Here is a 16,725-nt window from a genome sequence, read left to right as displayed (position 1 = left end):
ACAACTATAATAAATAACGATGCAAATGATAAGGCAGGTAGATCAGAGCGCAGATGTGCTACTGCATCCACCAAGGTGGAAAGTATTGAGCTATAAAAGCTATGCAGTCATATTTGCGTAAGGCAAGAAAGTTCATGAAGAAAGGCAGCAATTTTCATTAAGCCAACTGAGGGAGAGGGAAGAAGGGCATGAAAAAAGCAAACATGAATGCTTATGGGTACGTATGAAAGGATAGAGTCAGCTTTCTGTATTTTATTCAGCTTTATTATGTATAGCATTCTTTTGAAGTCAATCCTGTTCTTCAGTTCACCCAAGAATTATTCAGAGTTTGTGTTTTCTAGGCATCTTTGCAATTTTACAATCATCTTACACTGTGCCAAGGGTAGTTTAAAATGTAATATGAGGTTCTTTACTTACATTATTTATTTTTCCTGGTTGCTCTGAACAGTGTTTTGTTCTTGCTTAGGCAAACTTTGATTTCAGCTAGAAACTCTATTCCTCCATGAGAACAGGAGGCGATGGGGAAAACAGTGAGCCGTTCACACGCTCGTCATAAATCTCTCCTCTCTCACAATAAACAGTCCATCATGTTCCAGCTCCCCCTCATGCTGATGATTTTCCCACTCTAGAAATGCCAGATTTAATGCCTCCTTCAGCTCCTACTCCCCTCTTTGTGCCTTCATACGCACCATCATTTATGAATAAAATGCTGCCTGTATCATCATTTATTAAGCTACCACATTTTCCTGATAGGTTCAACAGCTCATACTAATGTTAATAAGACACTGTCTGTACAGAGAAACCTCAGAGAGGAATGTCACATCAAAAACTGCTGAGCCTCTCATGGGACACTCAAGTGAAGTCTCCTTTCCAGGGCAATATTCACATATAAGGCACCACAGAGGTGGTAAGTTTGCCTGCTTATACTCTTTCTCTTCCCATTTTCTTTTTGCAAGGGGTGGGGAGAGCAAGTTGCCATACCCTAATGGTATTTGGGTATATTCTGGCTCCCCTTGAGCTCCATCCGACTCCATAAGTACTCCTACTCAGGTGTCAATCAACACGCAAAAGCAGCAGATTTGGCCACGACCCCCCAAGGACCACTTCTGGTGACCAATTCAGAGCATCCTGCATTACACAACAGAAGAACCAGCTCTTTGGGCCACATCTTTATTCTCATCACTTTTTTTTTTAATCCTAATCAGCACTGAATGATTTCTTAATGCTTTAGAAAAAGTAAGTTAGGGCTGAGTCAACAAAGACTTACGTCTTGAACTTGACCATTCCCCCAAAAAATCTAGGAAAAAGATCAATTTGAAGACAGTCTAAGAGAAAATTCCCCAGAAGCAGCAAACCTCTAAACAATAGGAGTACACTCACTACTCCATGCAATTACACAGCAATAAATTACTTCACTCAGGAGTACTTGTCGTTCGCCTCAAGTCCTGCAAAATACCAAGGGAGGAGACTAGAGAGGCAGGCCACCAAGGTGCACTTTTCGGTAACGCTACCCATCTGCACGGGAATAATCTCCTTTTGCTGAGCAGGCACAGCAGCTCATGCATAAACCAGATCTTCCCAGCACTCTCTATCTTGCAGCCCCCGCTGAATGCAGCGAGGGAAGCAGGTGCATATATGGTTTTAAGTATATTATTTGGATGGGTAGATTGGGAAAATTGCTCGGACCAGTCTAGGGAAAATGTACTTTGTCTGAAAAGGAAATCTGGACAACTGCAATAAGAGATGCTCTGGCTTTCTAAGAGATGCACAATCACTCTGTGATCTAGCATCTGGATTAACGAATATCTTCACAAGCAAATATAACGTGGTTTGCTTTTAGCAGGATATAAGCATCACTGACAAGCATGAGCATCTCTTTTCTCCTCTTTATCCATCATCTTGCCAGTTGACAAGTGTGAGAAGAGTACTGTACATACTCATTTCATTTCTAAACAACAGATTAAAAAGAGAGGGTCAGCAGTCTTGAATGAGGGAAGATCCCAACACTAAAATATTCAATATTTAATGAATTTTACACATTTGAAAAGGAAGAGGAGGTGTATAACTCTATGACTGTGTATCCTGCTTATCCACATAGAGCGATCTCTGCTCTTATTCTTATCTATGTTACATGTATGTTGCAACGCGGAGCAGGAGGAAACCTTCTCAGTGGCAGCAGAAACTATTGCAGCAGGATCAGGCACTGTAATAGCTCCATTGGCCGCAAAACTGTGTCCCTTAAATGACAGCTGCTGAATAGGGGTTTAGATAAATAAAAAACCAAAATTCCAATATTTTTGCATTTCATCTCCTTCCATGCCTCAATTCCTGTGTCTGTCTGGCAGACAGATACTTCTCACGCCAACACACAAGACATTTGGAAGTGCAACACCAAATTATTATTATATATAGCTAATAAAGTGTTTTACATATTTATGTAAGGGTGTCTACACAGTGTACATAGGCACATACATATATACACTTACATACACAGTTTATCTATAGTTATGTACTTGGAAAAAAACAGTTAAACGCTAAAATAATGCTTGTTGGTTACACTGCTTGAGCAGAAAGAAACTGAGCCCCAGTGGCTTCATAAAAATTAGGATGAAATATAGCAGACATTTCCTTGGCTGTGACTAATACGCACTAAACAGCATATATGACGTGTACTTGGAGCACTGCTCTCTAAGGCAATGGCTATGGCTCTATGGGTGTGACTGGGATTACTGGGTGGCAACATTATACCCCATCTCCCAAATTCTCCTGGCTCAGTGTGCAAGTGATCTTAGATCTGGGAAGGGATCTGATCCAAAAGCCCACAGCTGCCTATACAGAAGAAACCACAGTGGGAAGAGCTGTATTATAGGAAACAGGTGGGTTTGGCCATGACTTCTGCTTAAAGTCAGTTGGCAAAGCTGAGATCATTTCCTGGCATTAAGCTGCCTCATGTGCCAGCCCCCCAACCAAAGCACCTTGGATATGTGAAAACACAAGACAAATATTGCTCTACATCTTTTGGCTTGGCTCTCCTCCCACAGCAATGAGCCACGTGACGTCTCCTACAAGGCAGGATAAGGAAAAGCCACAGTCCTGAAGTCCAACACCTCCACCCAAAGCATGCATCCATCCCTTGTTTTGCCAGAGGTAGAATGGGCAGAAGCATCCTGACTCTTCTCAGAGGCTGTGCTCCTGTTGTGTTGGGTGACACGTGCCCAGTCTGATGTCCAAACGTGTTTCAAGTGCTGCAACCCAACTGCTCATCCCAAGAGCATCAGCAGCAAACTGCAGAGACCAGCTTCCCATTAATCCCATTGTCAATCCATTTGTCAAACGTTTTGCTGCTTAAACAAAGCCAGGCAGCTCAGGAGGTACATGCACAGCCGACAGCTTTTAGAAGAGCATCTTCCAAGTTTTCTCCTTTTTCTTTTTTCTTTTTTATTTCCTTATGACCCCATTTTCCCTCCCTCATCTTCCTCCCCTATGTAGAAAACTGCTATGGCACGCAAAATGCCAGAGGCAGCAGTGCTCTTGCCGTAAAAACAGATGCTTTTTTAATTGTCCATCTCTCAGGCATAATTGGTTGAACGAAGACGCACATAAAATAGACTGCAGCACACGTGTCAAGGGAGGGAGCTTTCCTCGGCTGGTACAAGAGGAAAAAAAATCTCCCTCTACCAGCCTGAGAAATGCAATAATTTAGCTGGATCTACTCAAATTCACTCTTCAGTGTGATAATTTGCATGGTCTGGTCCTGTAATGTAGTAACCTTTACCCTGTGCCCCAGCTTTCTCTTTTTATGGCTTGTTAACAGCGTGCTCACTCAGGCATAGCCAAGAAAAAGAAGAGCCATATACGGAGCTATGGGACAGCTGCTATCCGTGGTACGGGAGCACCTGGGTAAAATGCACAGGCATCTACTCACCTACTTAAAACTAACATTTCTTGTCGTACTCCAGTCATATCTATACAGGAAAAAAAGGTTATTCCTTTCTCTGGTCATTTCCTCATTGCCAGAAATCTTTTCTCTTGCCATCCCGGTCAACTCTAGATTTAGCCAGGATGTAAACACCCAGCTCTTTGTGGAATCATATTCAATAAAAAAGATTAACAACAAGAATGCTGGTAAAAAAGGATAAGAAAAAAAATTTTTAAAAAAAGAAAAAAAATGTGGCTTCTTTTTAATTAAACTCGGTTTGCTATTTGACTGAACCTTTCATACAAGATTGCTTCCCAACTTTGTGATTAATTTACTGTAAAACCTTAAAAATTCAGGAGGCTTATTTTATCCATCTGCAAAATGGAGAAATAAAACTAGGACCTACATTTTCAGCATTTCTACTGAGTCTTTTAAAATGCCTGTTGCTATAGTACTGTGAAATCTTTTTACAAATGAGTCTGAAATATTATCAGCATTCCAAGAGGTAATTACAAAGGAAAAAAAAATAAATCACTATTTTTTCCTGTGTCCTTTATAACCTTTAAACCTAGATTTGTAATTGAAGTGCAAACTGACCTTTATAAACTGTACAGCATCGCTAAAATACATTATTCTACAGGGCTTGGGGGAATTTGCCATGCTCAGAAATTCAATAATCTTACTTTCTTTCATTTATGTTCTCAGACAATGTGACATAGCTGGATATTCCCTCTACTCCAGACGCAAATCAAGCAGGAGAGGTTGAGGAGCTTTATCAACACTATAATCTAAATCTCCTCTCAACTTGCTGCTGTAACCTGCTTTTTGGCAAATAACTCAGCTGTTTTGCCCATCCTCTCAAACATCTCAGCAGCTAATACTAACCCATGTTAAATCCCATTTGCAATCTGCTAGCTCAGACGGTTAAATGGTCTATGTACAGAAATGATCCATCAGCACCAGTTGAACCAGTTGAGATGGTTTTATCTCTAACCTTGCTGTATAATACCACAACTGCTATCATGTGCAGTACCATAAAAACACAACAAAAATGGCAGGCATCAGAGTTTGTTACTGGGTTGTTATACTGGAAGGGAACAAGTGCACTTAGATCTTCACAAGGGAAAGACACTGCAATCCCGCACATAACCAGGAAGCCCTCAAAGTATCCATTTCACGAACCTCGTTCAGTTCTTGGGAGTCCACCCACAGACAACAGTTTTAATAGTGCCCAACCCACGTCAGCACCGCTCTCTGCCAATACAACCCCAACTTCTGCTGGTTCAGCTGAATTTGCACTGTCATAGAACCATAGAATCACAGAATCATTTAGGTTGGAAAAGACCTTTAAGATCATCAAGTCCAACCACTAACCTAACACTGCCAAATCCACCACTAAACCATGTCCCTAAGCACCACATCTACATGTCGTTTAAATACCTCCAGGGATGGTCACTCAACCACTTCCCTGGGCAGCGTGTTCCAGTGCTTGACAACCCTTTCGGGGAAGAAATTTTTCCTAATATCCAATCTAAACCTCCCCTGGAGCAGCTTGAAGCCATTTCCTCATATCCAATCACTTGTTACTTGGGAAAAGACAGTGATGCCCACCTCGCTACAACCCCCTTTCGGGTAGTTGTAGAGAGCGATAAGGTCTCCTCTCAGTTTCCTTTTCTCCAGACTAAACAACCCCAGTTCCCTCAGGTGCTCCTCATAAGACTTGTTCTCCAGACCCTTCACCTGCTTTGTAGCCCTTCTCTGGACACGCTCCAGCACCTCCATGTCTTTCTTGTGGTGAGAGGCCCAAAACTGAACACAGTATTCGAGGTGCGGGATCTGCATCTGCACCCGTGTCCGCAATGCAAGGCTGACTTTCTGCTCTCATCTCCTTCCCTCCACCAAGGACAGATTCACCTGAATGAGTGACCCTAATTTACCTCCCCCCATCCTGCAGGCAGCATCGTTTGTGTTGATCAAACTTACGGCAACCTGTATCATCCCTTTCCTGTTGCATCTTTGCTTAGTCATCTCCATCAGCTTCCTCTGACGTCCTGCATAAAGCCATGCTCAAAAAGGCATCTAGAAGTAGCATTTTGGCTCAAGGGTGGTACAAACTTACTAGACAGCACAGATCAGCTACATACTATTTTTGGCAATACCCAGGATTTTCAGTTTGCACCTCTTGGGAGTCAGCACCAGAAACAAAAGCTGCTGCTCCTTCTTCTCCTGCTATGTTTGTATTTCTCTTTCACTCCAGGTTTCACCTCCAAGAAGCAAGACTGGACTCCAGCCACAATCTCCTCCTCTCACGGCAACAGATTTCTCCATTTTTCACCCAAAAGGGAGGATACTACCATTTTTAACACCATCTAAAAGGGTGTCAGGCAAGACTTTGGCGCACAGGGTTACTGTTTCCTGCAGCTTCAGAGAAAGAAAAGGAGAAATACAGTTGAAACAAAACACTTATTCAGTGCTCTACCTTTTGAATGCTTTAACATTTTTGTTAAAGAGCAAAAAAAAAGAGTAAAAAAGCAAAAGTTTGCTTTCTTTGTTTGCACCTTTCGTAATGTGGTTGTTGCCATGGGACCAAGTGGCACAACACTCGTGGTACTCAAACACTCAAACTTTATTGAACTGTTTACTGTTGCAAAGTGCAGGAGGTCACGTGTACTGTCTTAACCTTCTGCACTTATTTACTGTGTTAATATTAATAAAATACTTTTAAAGGAGGATGAAAATTCCTTGTCAGCTAGTTTAACCCCTAAGGACGTGTACTGGGGAACCAAGATTTTTCTTCCCCTCATTATCTTAAATCTAGAAAGAAAATTCCCATTTTGTGACATTGCAATCTAGGAAAGAAGCATGACATTACTTGTTCATTATTCTGCAAGACTGAATGCATGAAGATCACAGGATGCGAACAGGCAAGCTCTCCATGTACAAATTGCATCTGTGTTTTGTGAACAGAGAGAGAATATAAGGAGACAGCAATATAAAATGCCCTGGCAAACACATATAATCCCCTTGAGGTTTAACTTTCTTCAAAATAAAACACACATGTTTGTCGAACACTTGACCTTCAGCTTTGTTATTCAAGAGGAGGTCGTGGACCCATGGCTGATCACAAGCATTTTCTGGAATAAATCTATTAAGTCACACGCTAAATTCCAAAAGCTGTGACATTACTAACAACCAGCCAATGCTGTATTAAAACTATACTTTCTTTAAAGCAGCCTTGGCTTCTCTTTTCTTTTCTTTGTAGTTTTCATCTGGCATTATTCACTTCCTCCAAGACATTTTCCCAAAGAGCATCCTCATCTGGCTTACTTAGTTCCACTTCAAACAAGGTAGGGAATGAGGTTTAAACCAAATCCCCTATAAGATCTCCTTCTGATCTCCCATTACTGCTCTGTGGAAGTGTTACTTGCCAAAAACCATCTCCCTACTCCGTTAAAACATCTGATGTCCACACAAATTGCCCAAAGATTTGATTAACCCCTGGTGGTGCCTGCTGCAATGGGAAGATGGATGGGCGTCTCTGCGCAGAGGGTTTATTATGGTCCTGATTGAGCATGGTGTGAAAGGAATCATCCATTAGAGCACTGCAGTGAAAAAACGCAGTGATATTAGCAAGCCAGGGTGACTTTTGCAGCAAGCAATGGCTTGGCAGATCCTCGTACTGTTCTCTGAAATTGGACTCTCATTTTTTTCTTTCTTTTTTTCCCCCCTCAAACCCAGCGATCCTTCCAGAGGATGCTAATTGCTTCCACAGATAGCCTGCAGAAATGCGACTGAACAGATCTTCTGAAGCCACAGATCCCAACAAACTTCATTCTTGTTGACGGGACCGCTGCTCCTGGCTTTATGGCCAGCACAAGGCTCAGGGAATAAACGAGACCTTACACAAAGCCAATAGAAGTGTTCCAATAAACATTAGCATGTTTGGATTAGTGTGTCAGACCCCTGAAGGACTCCATGGCAGAATGGATGCTCAGCCCTGACAACCACATACTCCATGCCTGCATATATGAATTATTAAACAAACTTCATCCCACAGGTCCCTCTAGTCAATCAGTATGAACTGCATCACTGAACGTGTAACTATGGGCATGAAAATTTACCGTAAACATGCAGCCATCCTGTCCCACCTCCAGGAATATTTTTTTTTTGTCTAAAAAAGTTTACAAAACTTGTACTTATAAATCCAGAGGCAAGTCACTCCAATCAGGATCTCAAGTCATTAGATAAACTTCCTGCCCGTGGATATTTCAACCCAAATAAAAAATTATTTGCCCTCTGCAGGCTATGCTAACAGAATGTGAACTCGCCTTTCACTATCTCTAACTCTGCAGGGGGAAAGAGGCAGAATATTTGAAGTTGGTTTGTTTTCGGAGGTGAGGCAGGATGAATTTTCTCTGTTGACTCAGAATGCCGATCTTTAACCTAGTCAAATACTACATTTCATTTCTAACTCATGAGAATGGCAAAAAGAAGTAAACCCATAATTAAGAAGCTAGTATTTGGGGTAATAATAGGAGGTGAGATCTGTATATTTTTCAATGATTAAGCTCAGAAAGGCTTCTGAAAAATTAGAAAAAGTATTGCTGTTATCATGGTGGTCCAAGGGATGAAAAGGGAGGCAGCAGTTTATTCTATTTATTTATTCCTTCTACTGTCACCCATAAAACAAAAAATAAAATAACATCAGTGTGAGTTCAGCATTTCCCAGATAAACATCTTAGAATAAATTTATGAAAAGACCAAGCATGACAGTATTTTTTACACAGAGCAATATCCAGCTACACTTCTGGTAGCATAAAATTTTCTTGCTACAAATAGAGTGCTTGCTGGAGGATGCAGTTGGCTTCCAAAATGGGAGCGTACACTTTTCACCTGAGGCACCAAATCAAAAGGAGTGCATGGGGTGGGGAGAAGGCTTATTTTTACAAGAGCTAGTCACTGGTAGAAGACAAGTCATCTCTCTGTTTACCCAGATCTGTGCTCTGAATGGCATAAAGACTGTGGGACATTACTGCGGACCCTGTTTCCTTGGAGTCAAGATACAAGGACCTGTGCTCACACCGTGGTAACCAACTTTTCCTGTTCCTCACCTCCGCTGAAGGCTACAGAATCATAGAATCGTTTAGGTTGGAAAAGACCTTTAAGATCATCGAGTCCAACCGTCAACCTAACACCACCATGCCCACTAAACCATGTCCTGATGTGCCACGTCTACACGTTTTTTGAACACCTCCAGGGATGGTGATTCAATCACTTCCCTGGACAGCCTGTTCCAATGCTTGATAACCCTTTTGGTGAAGATATTTTTCCTCATATCCAATCTAAACCTCCCCTGGCGCAACTTGAGGCCATTTCCTCTTGTCCTATCAAGATGTTACAGCTGTGGTGTTTAACCAGCTGGACCTAAAGCTGGTGGGCAAATCTGCAAACTGGAGATGGGAACAAGGATATGTGGGAAGGCTGGGGCTCCCATGCAACCCAGTTTTCACTTGCAGAGACACCAGCAGCAAGTGGGCTTCCATGGTCTTGTTTCCTTGACTCATCACGACACCGAGGAGAGATCAGAAACCTCAAGCTGAGACATGAAAGCATGAAAAAAATGACTTAAGATGCAGCGGCAGTAAAAGACCTTCAAGAGGAGACAGTCGCTTATTCCCCAGATGCCATCTTTCCTTGTCCCCATGCTTGCATCTCCTGAAGCATCCATCACTTGCCACAAATAACTAATCATTGCTCCATCACAGCATGGCTTAAAATTCACAGCCTACTTCCAAAGGCTATCTTGACGCGGGAAGACGCTACTGCTTTGGCCAAGGTTTCTGGCCACTTCAGACCTCTGGCAAGGGCAATCTGGGAGGAAAACACAGATAAGAAAAACTTCTCTGACAGATTGATTTGTAGTGACCATTAGAAACTCTTCAGGCATGTGAATGGATACTCCAAGGTCCTCTCTAAGCAGGGAAGGTGGTCAAAAGCAGATGAATTTATCATCATTGAAGAGTTCTGCAGTTCATCACCAGCTTTTGTAATTTGTCACAGACATGTCATATATCTGGAGCTCTGGGATTCTTAAGGGCTGTCACATAAATACAGTTATTAATGCGGCAAGTGTATTATACAGTTAAATGCAAATGTTGCAATCTGGCAACCCATTTTTACTGCCAAACCTAGAAGGTTTTTCATGTCAGAAATTGATGCCAGGAGCGATAAATGGGGGATAGATAAAGTTAATCCGACCGCTTGAGTTGAACAGGGAAGGTATTACTTTGAAGGGTTTAACATATTAACAGAATCAAAACGACATTTCAAAATATTTATGGAAATCTTTTTTTTTTTTTTTTAAGCTTATACAAGCAGTATAACAAAACCATATAAAATATTGTTAAATCCTACCCTTAATTAAACATGCTGACACTTAAAAGCTTCTGTCTGATTTACTTTAAAAAAAATCTTCTTTCAGTAAATTACAACTTTAAAATATCTTTCTGCTCTAAATGAAACTGCATTCCAGAGGAATTAAAACCTTTTTAACAGAAGCTTTTTTAAAAAGCTTTAAGCTATACCTCCAACTTATCAAACATAAGGGTAAGATAGGAAAGGGAAAAGGAAACAATACACATAAATGAGAAAATGAACTGAGAAAAAAGCCTTTATTGTTTTATGTCAGTTCGGAAAAGCTGAGGAGCATGGATTCATCAGCCTCCCCAGCAGGTTGGTGAGGCTCCTAGCCATGAGGACAACCATTCAACCTCCCTGGAGCACACACAGAGAAAGCTGGGTACGTCCAAAGATCGTTTCAGTCCAGCTAAGGTACCACTGACCCCACAACTCACAAAATAGCCAAGGGTTACTATGCTGCTTAGTGCAACGTCAGTTAGGTGGGAAGAAACTGAGTTGTCTTAATCATTCACCCTGAAGGTAAACTACCAGTGGGAATTCTCTCATTTGGTTCGGAGGGACACCTAGTGTCACTTGAGATGTCCTAGCGTGGCACCTCGCCTAACGCTGTTATTTCAGAAGTGAATGAACAGCAGGTCCTGTGCCAAAACTGCCAGCCCCACATATATGTCTCAGACACCCTGGGACATTTCAGTAGCCTCAAGAGTCATCTATCTTATCAGGATGAACTTGAAGCTTGACAGACACCATAGATAAAGCTCACGTAGGCTCACGTAGACACCTACCTTTAGGTGTCTTATCCACAACGTAGGTGATACAAACAACCTGTGCCACGCAAGCGCCATGGCTGGGTCCAATCCATCACACACTTAACGATTATGTCCTGAATGTCAACGTGTTTCAAAAGTACTTCTACAAATCCAGTAAACCACCTCGGACTGAGCCAGCGTGCGCTAAGAGCTCATTGTCATTCTTTAGTTGACTCTCGCTGTTCACAGACACTTCAAGGTTGGATAGGGATGCTTCTCTTCCCAAGAGCATCCCAAATGGGGCACGCTGCACATGTCGCATTGGCAGTGCTTCACCATAGGTATCACTTGATTTCAGGGTTGTGTGGTGGCAAAATAAGCTGAAGAAGTGATTTTACTCACCCCCCCCAAATTTTTGCTGGTGATGTGGCAAATTGCCTGCAGAAGGGTGAGGAAGATGGAGTTCCCTCTAGTCCCAGCAAAGAATATGGCAAACTACGTATGTATTCTGGCACAACTTGCATGCCCAGGGAAAACAGGTGCCCTGTGAAGTTAATGTTTGGCCAAAAGGCAGATATGAGCAGCAATCCAAAAGCTGCACTTTTGGCCTCTTCCATGACCATTGCCTTTCTCACCCCGAAGCAGCTCAGACCTCAAATTGAGCTTTCCATTTGGAAAATACTTTGAAACTCCTTTGCAGTCCTGCACTGTAATCAGTTCTGCAGCATAGCCCTAATAAAATCATTAAAGTACTATACATCAAAAAGCATGCGCTTCGTCAGTGTTCCACAGTGAGCCCTTCCTGGGTATATATTCACTAATACTGCTCAGATGGGACATTCAGGCTGTGGCCATAGGAATTCTCTGCTGTGCACCATCTTAACCAGGATTGCTATATCAATTCAATCAGAAAAGCAGGTTTATTTTCTCACACTGTACAGATATAGAGCTGAGCCCTCTCTCAGTTGCAGGAAAAAACCCTACGTATTTCAATAATGTGCACTTTTTTTTCTTTTAAATTAATGGCAATGGGAGAAGGGAGGCAGAAGATAAAATTTGGGATTTTCCTCGCTTGAGGAGAAATCAACACATTTTGCAGTATGGACACACTCGAAAACCTCATTAGTGCTAAAATCCCCCACAATATCCTTCTTATAACTCCTCCCTAAACAAGCACATTCTTCTGCTAGTGACTGGTAAAGGATCCAAAAATGCCACAGAGTGAAGACTCATGGGCTACATCCCAGACACACTTAAAAAAGAGTAGTAAGCTCTAACTATAACTCAATGCAATATTGTTCTTGACCTTGCACATGCAATGAGCTAAGGTCAAATGTCCAACAAGGAGATATGCTCCTCACTGAAATAAGAAATGCAGGAAACTTGGTTTGGAGAGCACGGATCACTGCTGTGGTCAACCAGCCTCCACAGAAAGGGCATCAAGGACCCTTCACAGCACTAAAAGCTCAGTCTCATGGCTTCGAGGTAGCCATCAAATGCTACTTGCAACCTGCATGACCACCTTTCTTTTCTTGGGGTCACAATAAGACTGGGTCAGGTTGTGAAAAAATGCAGGACTATTTTTTTTTTTAATTTTTTTTTTTCTTAAAAACAATGCTAGCTTTACTTTTTTTATTATTAAATTTTGTTCTCAGGAAAAAAAATATCTGGTGGTACACAGGCAAGCCTTATCCTTACAGTAACATTTAAAAGGGGATGCCTCTGGACCCAAGCCTCTGTGTTCAGCTGGGCAAAGGCATCCTTCACCCCTGATGTGTTGGGTCAGGAATGAACAAATGTGGGCAAGACTGATACAGAGGAGCTTATCGTACTTCTCAGAAAGCATTGCCCAGGTTACAGGGTTGTTTTCATTTCCAGCCTCTTTTTTTGAGGGTGCTGGGAGACTAACCAGACATGCCCACTCACAAGAATAGAGACTGGTTTTCACTGTCTCTTGGAGGCAGTGCTTTATCTGGGCATTTAATTTTATTTGCTTAAATTACAATCTAGATATCTTCAGTGCCTAATGTTGGAGAACCCCCTCATCCCACACCCTCTGGCTAAGGAGGCAGATAAATGCCTTGGGAGCTTGGATTATTAAACCAAAGATCAGAGGGAAAAAAACAAAAAAATCAGTTGATTTTTCCTGCAACATATCAGTACTTAACAAGCTGTTTGCAGCCAAGCATCACTGGAGAAAGCCGTCAGCATTGCCTACTGGCCCTAGCTCCTCACCCCAGCTCCATGGACCTTTTTTCCTTTTGCTCCCATTCCCTTCCCGATTAATCCAGGGTCAGTTGCATTCAGCCAACTCCATCTAAAACTTCTTATGGTTTTTTTTTTATGTTTCACCGGCCAAGACTTCTAGCTCCAAGAACGCAGCACACAAGTATTTGTGCTGGCTCGGGGAAGAGCTTTGACCAAGATTATTCACTGTTAGGTCTCATATATACCCTAATCACACATCAGCAGCCAAGTTTGTCTCGCTGACTAGAGCTGGCACTCCATTTGGGATGAACTCTCCCAAATTCACTGGCCACAGATAAAGTCCTTACTCTGTATGACTCAGCTATCAAAGGGAGAGAAACCATTTCAGAAAAGGGAGTAGCCCAATTTGACAGTAAGAAGCCTGCCCTCATCTCATGCCCTTGTAAGTCCTGTGCCTGAGGCAGAAAGCCTGCATGAATTTTAAAAGGAGTCAGGCAACTTTGGTTTTTTCTGTTTTAGCAGGACCCTGCAGCTAGGTAAGCAAATACTTTTGCAGTATACAGTCTATGGTAGCTAAATATCCTATGTGGCAGGACCACTATGCACCATGAAGCCCTATTCCCAAATATTCTGCCTCCCCCCATTTGCCTAACAGTCTTATTTTAGGCAGAGTGACAGTCACCTAATTAGTACGAAAGTTGAAAGTGTGGCACTTTTACTATTTAGATACCCACAAACACTATTGTTTTTCTAATAGCCAAGGCTATAAGCCTACCAAATGTTCACTCGTTGCTCCTCAACCAGCTTCCAAGTTAGAGGATGTTCAAGGAGAAACATGCATCAGCCTTTGAAGGAAAGGGGTCAAGTGGCAAAGGAGGAAGATTAAGCCATGATTTGCAGCCGGGGAAGCAGAAAACGCTGCCCCAAAGTTCTCACCTGAAGAGCTGACCCTCTGCTTGTTCCTGAACATGGAGATATATGCAGCACTGCCAGCTCTCATGATTCATGGCACACTGCTTTTTGCTGGTGCAGCTCTCATGAGAGACAGGCAGAGATACTTGTAGAGCATTCAAGGCTGCTTGCATGCATCTGGCGATGAAATAAGGGGCAATGGGAAGGACACATCAGTGTTAGGACAGGACAAAAGAATGGGAGAACTGAGGGGAAAAGAGCTGCTTGTCCTCCTCGGCTTGGCACCCTGGAACTGTTCGGTCCGGAGATGCAATGAGCCAAATGGGAGAAATCAGGAGAGGCCTTCTGCTAGAGCATGGGGAGAGGGGATGAACCAGGAGAGCGGAAGGAGACAGCTGGAGGAATTCTGGGGCTGACGGCAGGGGCAGGGAAAAACAGTTAAAATAAAAATAAGCTGCATTTAGCTATCTGGACAATTAATGATAATTCCGAGATCAAAAATAATTATTGCAATTAGTGCATTATGCATCTATTTATGTAACTGCTCAGGAAAGAAGAAAATTATGTACGCATGTTTTTGAAATGCTCTGAAGAGTCAAGGAATTGATTCTTAAATAAAAAAAAAAGAATAGTTTAGGTGTGCAAGCACAATAGCTGCTCTGCGTGATCGAAAGGCTTTCCTGGGTTAAGGATCTCCAGCAGTTACTAAGGTGGTTTATGCTACAAAGAATTCTGTACATGTAAACATCTTTCCTGATTACATCTATCACCACAGACTGACTTTTTACTCTTACTTCCTCTCCAATCTCCTAAATTTAGTTCCAAATCTTCCGACTATTATTACTATTACTATTTTTAATCCTCAAGTTTGCAAAACAGAGTATATGTGAATTAGGGCAGATCTGATGCACTGGTGAAAGCAATGGATTGGAGAGAGAAGGAGACACTGCAAAACTGTCTGAGAGTTTATATTGCATTGAGAAGGTCAGTCAAGTCCATCAGGCAAATTACAGTGTATAAAGCCAATATAAAGAAATAGAAACCAAATTCTCCCCTTTGTTCACAGCCGAATCTCAGCAGGAACTGCAGTCATATACACGAAATCAGAGCCACATCCCAAGTACTTGATTTTTGCATGCAAGCTGCATTAAGGGAAGCAGCTTTAATAAATTGTGCTACATTTGGAAAAGCCATTTTAATTCTCTAATTAGCATGCGTACAATGAAAACTAACTGTGCGTGTTTGTGTATACACATATCTAGAAGAGAGAATTTAATGAACTGTATCTTTTGCAAGTGAAACTGAAGTTTCATTTTCTCAGTGTTGTGCTGTGTGATGCAGGTTTCAACACCGCAACACACTTTTCCGCCTATAAAATATCTTCTTGCTCCTTCTCAATTTTTCTCCTCTTGGGTTCATGGTCTTTGGCAAAGTGTGAGGCGGGGGGAGAAAAAAAAAAGGAGAAAGCTACACAAGCATCCTACTCTGGCTTCACATTAAAAATAAATAAAAAAACCCCAACAACAAAAAACAATGAACAACAAAAAATAACAACACATACACAAGCACAGAAAACCCTCTTTCACTGTGGGCCATAATTTTCTGTTATCTGCCTACCATTCTCTGCCACCTGAAACCAGCACAAGCAAAGCTTTATACGATCAATACACGTCCTACAATCATTAATCACCGACAGAAAGGAAAAAAACGAAGTAAACCTGACAAAAAAGTGTCCAGATATAAAAAAGGACAGAAGAAAGGGTGAGGATAGATGAGGAATAAAATGAAAAGGCTAGGACAAAGAGAGATCTGCAGCAATTCAAAACAAACTCACAGTCCATCCTGCAGTTCTTGAGTATCATTTGAGGTCCCCAGAGATCGAAGGCTTCTTTCCAGAGAGGTCACTGTCAACAGCAGAGAAAGAAAAGATAAAGCAGCAGTACACTTTTTTCAGAGAAAAAAAAGTTAGATTTTCATTCATTTTTTTATCTTTTATTTTTTAAACAATACAATGAAGTAGTGTTTGGACAATTAACTCATGAGACAAAGGGGACAACATCTAGCAAGAGCCATTACCCCAAAATGGATAAATTGGGTCCCTTGGATGCATAAATGGTGAATCCACATATCGCGCCATGACATGACGAGGTATGACTCCTTATAACAGCAAGAAAACCTCCATCCCATGGACCTTGCACAGTTCTCTGACTCTTCCAGCCCCAAACTTTCTAACTCTTCATATTACAGCAACTGCATGAAATTCCCGGGGCTGGAGGCAGTTGTGCTTTCTGCCAGGAGATCGGGGCAGCGCTCTTGGGAGTGGGAAACCACTGCTTATCCTCCTCAGGAGGTCCATGCCTTGGGGCCCCACAGAACTGGGCACGGAGCATCTCCAGCTGGAAACGTGCCCTCAAGGAAGAGGCAAGAAATTGCATAATAACTATTCATTGCTCTGAATAAGAGGCAGAACACTGTTGTCCATTCTGATATCTTCTATCTCATTGTTCAAGACTTTAA

General features: G+C 42.0%; 1 protein-coding gene across 21 annotated transcripts in view; it reads right to left on the bottom strand.

Moving 5' to 3' along the window:
* Positions 1–16,725, bottom strand: part of TSNARE1 (t-SNARE domain containing 1) — a 488,733-nt gene that overhangs the window by 295,698 nt on the left and 176,310 nt on the right. For all 21 annotated transcript variants that reach the window (XM_030012179.1, XM_030012185.1, XM_030012183.1 and 18 more), the window contains one exon: positions 16,043–16,112. In XM_030012179.1, the coding sequence (XP_029868039.1) occupies positions 16,043–16,112 (70 nt within the window). The remainder of the gene's footprint in view (positions 1–16,042; positions 16,113–16,725) is intronic.

Source organism: Aquila chrysaetos, chromosome 4, assembly GCF_900496995.4.
Source record: "Aquila chrysaetos chrysaetos chromosome 4, bAquChr1.4, whole genome shotgun sequence".
In the NCBI taxonomy this organism is placed as follows: domain Eukaryota; kingdom Metazoa; phylum Chordata; class Aves; order Accipitriformes; family Accipitridae; genus Aquila; species Aquila chrysaetos.
This window is presented reverse-complemented; position numbering and strand designations above follow the sequence as displayed.